This window comes from Apium graveolens, chromosome 11, assembly GCF_009905375.1.
Source record: "Apium graveolens cultivar Ventura chromosome 11, ASM990537v1, whole genome shotgun sequence".
NCBI classification, from domain to species: domain Eukaryota; kingdom Viridiplantae; phylum Streptophyta; class Magnoliopsida; order Apiales; family Apiaceae; genus Apium; species Apium graveolens.
This window is the reverse complement of record NC_133657.1, coordinates 74,052,478-74,062,171: the sequence shown is the minus strand read 5'-3', so window position 1 is coordinate 74,062,171 and position 9,694 is coordinate 74,052,478. Positions and strand designations below refer to the sequence as shown.

The following is a 9,694-nucleotide window of genomic DNA, read 5'->3' as shown; positions in this document are numbered from 1 at the left end:
TTTAAAATAACTTTGCATCACATGTATTTTAAACTAGTAACTATAATAATGAGAATAAGTTATAATGTTATTTTTCCCCATTTTAATTATCCCATTTCATGATCATCAAATTTCCTTAATTAAATTATCAGAACTAATAGATCCAATTTTAAAATAATGCAATTCAAACTTTCATATTCGAATTACTCCAACATTTTTTAATATATAAATAAATTTTCAGTTTCAAATTTCATTAACAATAAATATTATTTAAATATTTAAATAATACACTACTCAGATTATAAAGTTTGAATACCTCTAACAAAAAATATTATTGTCATTTATAAATTTAGGTCCGAATTTCTCCAACCTCAAATATTTATAGAATTATTTACAAATATACAAATAAATTTTCTATTTGGACTTAACTTCTCAAACTCTACTTTCGCAGACAACAAATATTATCCAAATGTTAAAATAGTGCACTAACGTAGTTTTGAGGTTTGAATCCAAAACAAATATTTTCATAATATTTTTATAAAATATAGATAAAGTTAATAATTCGAGTCTCAATTACTTTTATTTGATTTTACAATATATATGTATATGTGTGTCTATAAATTAAAATAATAATTATACAATTAGTAATTTAATTATTTACATTAGATTTTTATTGAACTTATACATGATATATGTTACTATATGTTAAAATATATAAATATTGAAGGGGACTGTGACATTTGTGAGCAGTTAAATCATGATAAATTAATAATCAATAAATTAATAATATTTATTAATTAATAATATTTTTTAATCCCGATTCGGACCCTTTAATATAAATATTAATTCGCTAAATTTATAAGAAAATATTTTTTTACGAAAACATATAAGTTCCATATAATATATAAATTAATAATTGTTTTTTTATCTTACATTAAAATTACATATTTTTGTTAAGATTTATTCTTAAAATAATATTTTAATATAACTTGTTTTCTTTTGAAGTTAATTTTTCTAGTGTTATTGTATACCTTTTAGTGCATTATGTACTATGCAAATATTGAAATAGAAAATTAGTTAATTTCATAGAAAATTAGTGGATATCATTGTTGTTTTTGAAATCGGCTCCATATCAAAACCGTCGTCATCTTCAGCTTAATCTTCTTTCTCAGCTCCTATATCATATTCTGTCACTTTTTCATTTTATTCATTTTTATGAGGATAATCAGCAATTTTTTAGGAATTCATAATCCATTAAATTATGAAAATTAATAATCTTTTTGGTATATATATTTATAAATATATGTTAAAAAAATTAACATGATATATAAATATTAATAAATTAATAAATTATTAATATATTAATAAATTATTTATTTATTAATTAATTAATAATTTTCTTCTATCCCAAAAATATTAATTTATCAAGGTTCATATGTAATTAGACTTTTGAAAAATCAAAATCTACCACGATGGATGTGATATCTTTTTATTACCATCTCCTGTCTGTTACGTGACTTAGTTTGTGTAACATGATTTTTAAGAAATTAAAAATTAACTTTAATATGAAACAGTGAGGTAAGGGGTATTAAAATAAGTGTATTATATAAATGTGTAATTTGATAATTTTAAATTAATGCTATAAATTATTCATGCATCCTAAATTAGTTGTCTCGTTTGATTTTTAGGTGACTTGAACATATAACTCCTTTGATTATTTTTTAAATTTTATTTTGTGGATAAAAATTTAAACAAAAAAAAAATTTAAAAATTAATTAACGAAAATATGCAGTCAAAGAACCTTAACTTACATGCAAAAATCAATATAAATAACTATTTTGGAATGGAACAGTATTCGTATGTATTCATTTAAGATTATACGATTGAGCACAATTGACTATCTCCTCCCATTTTAGAATTTTAGAACTCCTTATGCTATCCAATCATGCTCTTAGTATATTCAATTCTAATCGTCCAAACTTTCATTTTTTTCACTTTTTCTTTAAATGTTAATCTACAATTATTGGATTCTCAATAGTACCCCTGGTACCATTTCAAGAAGGCAATACTATCAAAAATAGTGCAGTTTGGATCAAAATCATAATAATAATAATAGTACCACTGTGAATATCACTTAATATTCCTTAGATGCAAAAGAATCAGATAAAGTTATATGATGAGTTTATTGTCATTGCGACTCAGATACAAATATACAAACGTAAACAATATCTGCTAATAGTACAACATTCTGACAACCATAAAATGGTAAAAGTTTGTCAAGAAGAATTTAGTTGCCAAGGAGAAGCTTTATGTTACTTGGCAAAAAGAAAGCTTTATGTTGTTACAACATAGGTTTGACACTTGAGCAAGTTGGTAGCCCAAATTCCAGCAATTGTTGACGTTTATACCTGCGGCCAACATTTCAAACTAGTATTATGTACATTAACTAGTTATTTGACTAAAGTAATAAGAAAAGATTGTTATTAGCATACAACTGTTATTAACAGTGTACTGGTCGTCGTTATAATAAGCCATACTTTTACTAAGAATACATATATACAACACCGGGAAGGGTAGAGACAAGAGATCTAGTAAAATAAAGAATCACATTTACCTATCATATTCTAAAAGTTACATATTTCCCAATCTTCTTTCGACATATCAAGAAACTCAGCACCACCATCTTCATACATTATCTGTGGAAAAAGACAGATTATTGACCAAACAGATTGATCAAATACACTACAAATCTCTCGTACCATATGTTTTTTGGTAATGCTATCAAATCGCTTTACAACGCCGAATGTCCTGAAATATGTGAAGAAGTTGAGAAAAGGAACTTAGTTAGCCATATTAGTAAACAAAACTAAACATTGATTTAACAAAAAAATGCATTTTCTGCCAAGTCTGTAATTTCGAAGTGGTTTAGAAAGTCCTCCATCTAGCCCAACATAAAATGAGAAGTAATTAGTCAGGTGGCCAATATAGATAATTAAAAGATGCCGTAATAACTAATATTTACTACAAGGAAACAACATAGAAATAATATTGAGCAAGTGAGCAAGCATATAACATTTTGGATAGATTTATGCACTAATCTAAACCAAATTGTAGATGGAGAGATTTACAATTTGACATCAACATAAAACTTACAAACAATTGTTTAAATAGAGATATATTGAGGCATTGACAATTGACACTAACATAAAAATTACAGTTATTAAAGTGAAAAGGCCAATAAGTAATCAAATAAAAGAAATCACTTTAACATTTCCCTGCCAAATAATTATATATTGCTGTAATAAAATAAGGAACCCTCCTTATCTCAACAACCAAAAAAATATGGTCGTTTCATTTCATTACTCTAGACAGTTAATTTAATAACTTTTCTCTGAATAATACCACAGAATAACTAATAGAAAATATAAGAGTTTCCTGCTCTGCACTGGAAGGGCAAATATTCAGAACTGCTAATGCTTGATATTACATAAATATATACTATGGTATAGGCTATAAATTACCAACGGTGAACCTTTTACAAACTAAATATTGGTTGGGACCCTCTGATTTACCTGTTAAGCCTGACAAATGGCAGGTCTTGTGCAATTGATATCAAGACTTAAAAATTTATTGCAATCATTCAGTATAATTAATTATAAAATGATTCCATCTATGCTCAACAAAAAATATATAACTGGAATAATTTTGATTTACCAGGTATCAATGCCACGGGTAATTTTAACAATTTCACCAATGCAATTATGGCTGCACCTTCTCTGGTTATCATTAAGTCTCAAACCTAACATGATAACAAATGTAGCAAGCATGAATTTGATGGTTTGATAAATTAAACGTATAATGAGAACATCCAAAAATTTAGACCAAGGAACAACAATAAGTGAAAAAAGAGCTTGCCTACCTAGATGAGATACACCATTCTGATACACCTATGAAAAGAATAATGCCTTCTATCAGTTAAAGCTGAATTGTTTCATAGTAAAACAAGCTTTGAACAGGCTGATACAGACATGCCATTACAGGTGTGATAAATACCAATAGCTTAAGTACCAGTATCATTTGTAAGTACTGAATATCATTTGAAGAACTAGACATAAATAAAAGGAGAGCATATAAACAGGTGAGAGAGAGAGACATAATTAAAAGAAGAGCATCTAAACATGTGTGTGTGTGAGAGAGAGAGAGAGAGGGAGAGAGGGAGAGGGAGAGAGGGAGAGAGGGAGAGAGGGAGAGAGAGAGAGAGAGAGAGAGAGAGAGAGAGAGAGAGAGAGAGATTTTGTAAAATGCCGGGCACTTGAACAACTACCATCCAAATGAGACAGAGCATCCAAATGAGACAGAGCAAAAGTAAATGTTAATTCTACCAAACTGAAAAACATTTAATAAGTCCAAGCACAACTATGGAATATCATCCAAGGTAAGACAAACCACAATAATAAGATTATGGTGTCTATGGCAATCAACAACTAGTGACCGTTCAAATAACTTCCTCACATCCCTTCATTTGGTAAAATCTCCCTCAATATTACCTCCATCTAACATCCATCACAAGTCTCACACCTTTAGTGTCCTAGCTCGTATTCTTAATCTAAGATTCTTAAACTACGACTATAACCTATAGTATCTGCTCCACAATTGTCTCTATGTCATTTACAGGAATCAAATTCTCAAACAAGCTCACACACATGTCCTGTAATACTGCGCAAAAAAACAGGACAAGATACACTTAGGGCATGATAAATAACAGACACTTAAGGATTTTCTTTGTGCTACCATACAGTATCTGTAGACTAGAAACAAAAGAATCTAAAATAATGGGAAATAGTGAATATAAAAAAGGTACAATTTTCTTTTAACCTATTTAATATTAGGTAGCAATCAGGTCGCCTCTTTAATGCATGTGAAAGTTTCCAGATGAACTATAACTTTTAATCAGGTCGCAATCAGGGGACCAAGAGAATCTGATCCGGTTCAATTTCAGAGAGGAACAGAAAAAATCTTAATGATTCGTACAACAATTAAACCTCAAAGGCTACAAAAAATCAGTTTAACTAATAGTAGTCTACTTGTACATACTTTAACAATGCCTCTTTATTGTTCTTCTTAAAGATGCAAATTTTCAATGCTGAAGGCACTCAACATTTCTATGACATAAATTACAACACTGGTAATTGGTAAATGCTTGCTGCTATAACAATACACCAATACAGTGAGTTTGTAAGAAATTAGCTGTATGCGTAGAAGGCTATAAAAGAAATTTAACTAAGCTTCAACTTATATCTATCAGATTATAAAATAACCATGCTTACATCCTTTCTTGGTAAAATTGAATTCAGTCTGGGAGGAGTTACTGTCACCTGACTGGCAACAATTTTTAACGTAGCGTCGGAGGAAGGAATCTTTGGCTTGTTAGCTTTAACTCCTAGCTTTTGCCTGCAGCCAGCAGCCCTGCAGTGGCAATCTTGATCTGCACCAAATTGAACAAACCTGCGAAAAGTGTTAGACTGGTGGAAGCAAACAAAATTGTCGAGAATAAATTGTACTCAAAACAGGCATGTAAGATCTCATGCCTAACTTCTGAAGACAGTATAAAATATGTAAAGAACTTATACAGCCTAAGAAATAAGCAAAAAAAAAAGAACTTAACGCTGCAGCAGTTAAAATAAGGAATGAGTCATACTGATAATCATAGGTCAGATGCTCGCCCTTCTTAATGTCTCGAGTTGCAAATATGCCAATCCTTGTTTCACCATCAATCATCCTAAAGAGAAATTTTGTAAGAATTAAACAAAGACAATTGCAACTAGAAATTAAGCAAAAAGATACTGATATAACCATTTCTGCATTTCAGTATTTGGGCAGCAACTATGATTTATATATCTCGACTTATTTCCCTTGTAGGTAGCATCAATCACCATATCTCGATTAATTTCACACAAGTAGAAATTCGATTCACCACGGTCTTTCATTTTCCAAAGCCTTTCCTCGCATGTTTTGTCATCTATAACTGCATTGGTAGGAGAAGAAAATCTTATTATAACCTTATGTATCTAATATGGAACCAAGTAATACACAAAATAGTGGTCTAAAAAAATCACCTTCTCCCACATACTCTATTACAAACTCTCCGTGCTTAATATCTTCTTCAGCTTCGATTCCTGATCCACACTTTTCTGTCTGAATGGAATACGGAAACGATAATTATAGGTACATTCCAAGTAGCATCAAAAGAAAGTAGAAATGTTTCAAAGCTGATACTTGGAAAGGGTTACAAAATCTGTTCCACTAATATACTTCGACTACAGGTAGTTAAGTGATAGCCTAGTGGTAAAGGCTTTTCCTCTATCGATCCTAGGTCTTCGGTTTAATTCTACCTCACTCGAGATATATCTCAGAATGGACACTACTTTATGCTTATAAGCTTTAATCGAATATAGGTTTTAAATGAAGGATATGGAGCACAGCCCTAAAATGAAATCCTGACGAAGGATGTCTGTATTTCTACTTGTAAATGTGCATGAAACACAATATCAGAGCACATTACGAAATGTTGTAGAGAATGAATGTCTCAAAGTTGTTGAGATGTTTAAGTTTGTCCTTTTATGACATTTATCAAACACATAAAATGCAAAGCACACAAGCGACAGGAGGTGGATGGACTACAGAGAGGGGAAGGTTAGTGGTGTTGAAGAATCACTCTTCTAATATTTATATGCATGTCCTGTTTCATATGCTAGTTTTAAGATCCACTATTCAGTTGATTACCTGCACAATCTTCATCTTTTTCACCGGCCTTTCGTGAAATGGTTTGTTAATGCATGCACTTCCACACTTACATCCTGAAGAGCAGCTAGACAGTAGCATTCTACAAAAATAAACCATCATTTATTTACTTACCTTTTGGCCTTTGGGTTCCTCATGTGCCAAAATGTTAACAGAAAAAATTAATACATAATGCTCATAAAACACTAATACCAGATGGAAAAGGACTAATACGTCATATTACTAACAAACTGTAAAGAGGTCACTGAAATACTGTCAAGTAGCATGCCTAATTATTATTATAAAAAAATTCACAATACCCTATAACAGGACTCCAGGTCATACATTTGTAATATAAAGTAGTTTAACATAACTCTAGACATCTTTAAGGTGTGAAATCCAAAATTGAATCAGGACATGGCATGTTCAGTGTCTAATTGGTCTCGATCTAGTACATAATTTGTATTGACACTAAAACATGCTGAAAAGGTTTCAGACGATTTTTACAGACCAAGTCTCACAATCAGTACAGTGCTAATGCTTTTTGCCTTGAGGCTTATAAACTAAGCATGATGTTGAAGAGAGCTTACCCACAATGACAGTCTCTACCACACACACCCAAAGATCCGACTGCTGTATTGCAGTTACAAAATATCCCGTCATCTTCCTGGCGTTTCTTAATCTTTTTTGTGCGATATATATCTAGTAATCTGTTAGTAAAACAAAGAAACGACAGTATAGGGATTTCTTAAACAAATATTTGTTTAATATAGGGAAACAGCCTCGAAAAATGAATTGTGCTTCTTAAAAAATATTTAAGGATACTGCGTTTTATATAGCTGTAGTGCATAGGCTTTGGCTTTTTCAACCAATCGGGAAGCTCAAAGTCAACTGAAGCTGGAATCTGGTCCAGCAATTTATCGAATATGTCCCCAAAACCTTCATGCTTACTTTTCTGAGTACAGATAGATGGAAATTGATGAGAAAGAAACACATACATGTAAACAACAAAGGGCATAAGAAAGAACAAAGGAATTTGCGGATTATACTAGATTGAACTTTTTAACATATATTATGAGAAGTGAAAGGATGGTCACTGGTTAAGCACTCTAAATTAGAGAAGTAGAGGCTGCAAAGCATACTATTTTTGGATCTTACGGATGACTTATAAATTTATCTCCATTGTGAAAACTAAACAATACAGTACTGTTGCTGAATACCAGTGAAATTATTACATGATGTAAACCTTTACTGGAATCACATGTCTAATAAATCTTACCATACAGTCATACACATTGTTGATATGAAGTTAATACATTATTGTTTTCGAACAAGCTTTACAATTCAATATGTAGCAAGAATATAGGTTTTGAATCAACCTTCTTCATACCGGGCATCTCCTCTATCAGCTTTACAGATTTGAATATATTGAACTACGATTACCTGCACATCTAAAAGGAACTAATTATTTGAGTTTGTAGGCATTCCATCTCTAACATTAGAGCAACACCCACATTTTGATAAATTATGACATAAGAATTAAGATCAACAATTACTGGAGAAAAATGAAAATAAGGATAAGCATAAATTTAACATTAGAACTGAACAGCGCCAACGACCAAATATTAAATATAAAACAATTTTAAATTGATTAGACATATGGCACCGAACACCTACACTACACTACATACACCACATGAATGCAATATAATAATTCCACCAGGAGGACATAAGAAAAAAGGTTAAAAACGGATAACAAACCAAGAAGTGAACTCCTTTCCCACATTAATCTGTGACATGCAGTGTCAACTTGAAGCTTTACAATCAATTAATACCGAAAAAAGTAAATTAAAAAGAGAAATATAAACACATTTGATGTTCAACTATCCTAAAATTCTTGAGCATACTACACGGTTCCATCAAGAAGATGGTGACTTTTTTACAAATGCAAACTTGGCACATACTATAACAAGCGCAGGCATTGGGTATAAGTATCCCCAAAGTGACAGATTGTTGCCCCTAGTTTTCGAGATTAGAAAGCAATCAAATTTCTTGACAAGTTATTGAAACAAAGGATAATCAGAACAAGATTAAAGACTGAAGAAAAAAGAGGATTAAATACTGCTCAATTATGTAATCAAAAGCAGTTCAAGATAATTAAAGAAAGAAGATAGAATTCTGCAGTAATTCAAGATTTACCAACACTGCGAAATGGGCACTAAAGAAACACAAAGAAACTTCAATTACAGAACTTCAAGTGATATGCATACAGACAGTTAGTAGAGATTGTTGAATTCGCGAAACTTACCCAAGATGAGGCGAGTTGGGAGATTAGTGTATAAAAGAACGAGAGAGAGAGAGAGAGATTGTGTTTTTGGTTTCGAACAGAGTTTAGTCGTCGAGGGAGAGAAAATATTTTGACTTCTCTCAGCTTTACTTCTCTCAACTTTATAGGCAGGGCTAAATTTGAAAAACCCATATTTGTCGAAAAATCCGTATTTATATGCAGGATATAATCCATATCCGTAATAATATGAATTTTATTTGTATATTTGAATTCGATAATTTTGGATACGGATACGAATATCCGAAAATATCCTAATCCAAAATTAAATATACATAAAATATATTAATACTATATTTATATATATAATTTAAAATTTATTCTATTAAATTTATAGTATGCATGTATGTGTACATATATATTCAATAAATAATATATTTATATAAATTAAATATAATTATAAAATATTATAGACATATATAAAACTTCATTTGAGTTAAATATTTTAAAGATAATAAAATTACATTGTGAATATAATAAAAATAAAATGTATCAAAAATTATAATTGAATTAAATCAATTTAACTCTTAACTCAATTTTCAAAAATTAGTTTTAATTTTTATTATTTTTTTGCATTTTTTTTTGAACTTT

At 30.3% G+C, this 9,694-nt stretch overlaps 1 protein-coding gene across 4 annotated transcripts; it reads right to left on the bottom strand.

The window, feature by feature from the left end:
• Positions 1-2,080: 2,080 nt before the first annotated feature.
• Positions 2,081-9,204, bottom strand: LOC141697382 (histone-lysine N-methyltransferase ASHH3-like). Of its 4 annotated transcripts, none has more exons than XM_074501734.1 (14): positions 9,068-9,204; positions 8,139-8,210; positions 7,585-7,714; positions 7,350-7,461; positions 6,763-6,862; positions 6,096-6,174; positions 5,833-6,004; positions 5,678-5,758; positions 5,307-5,484; positions 3,899-3,926; positions 3,694-3,778; positions 2,739-2,787; positions 2,594-2,675; positions 2,081-2,387 (listed from the first exon to the last, which is right to left on the bottom strand). In XM_074501734.1, the coding sequence occupies exons 2-13, from the start codon at positions 8,154-8,156 to the stop codon at positions 2,604-2,606; spliced, it is 1,104 nt and encodes a 367-aa protein (XP_074357835.1). In that variant the 5' UTR covers positions 8,157-8,210; positions 9,068-9,204; the 3' UTR covers positions 2,081-2,387; positions 2,594-2,603. The 4 variants fall into 4 exon arrangements, 3 of the variants coding, with proteins under 3 accessions (XP_074357835.1, XP_074357834.1, XP_074357836.1); XM_074501733.1 differs by having other exon boundaries at positions 8,139-8,202; XM_074501735.1 differs by having other exon boundaries at positions 5,355-5,484; positions 8,139-8,202.
• Between the last annotated feature and the right edge of the window lie 490 nt (positions 9,205-9,694).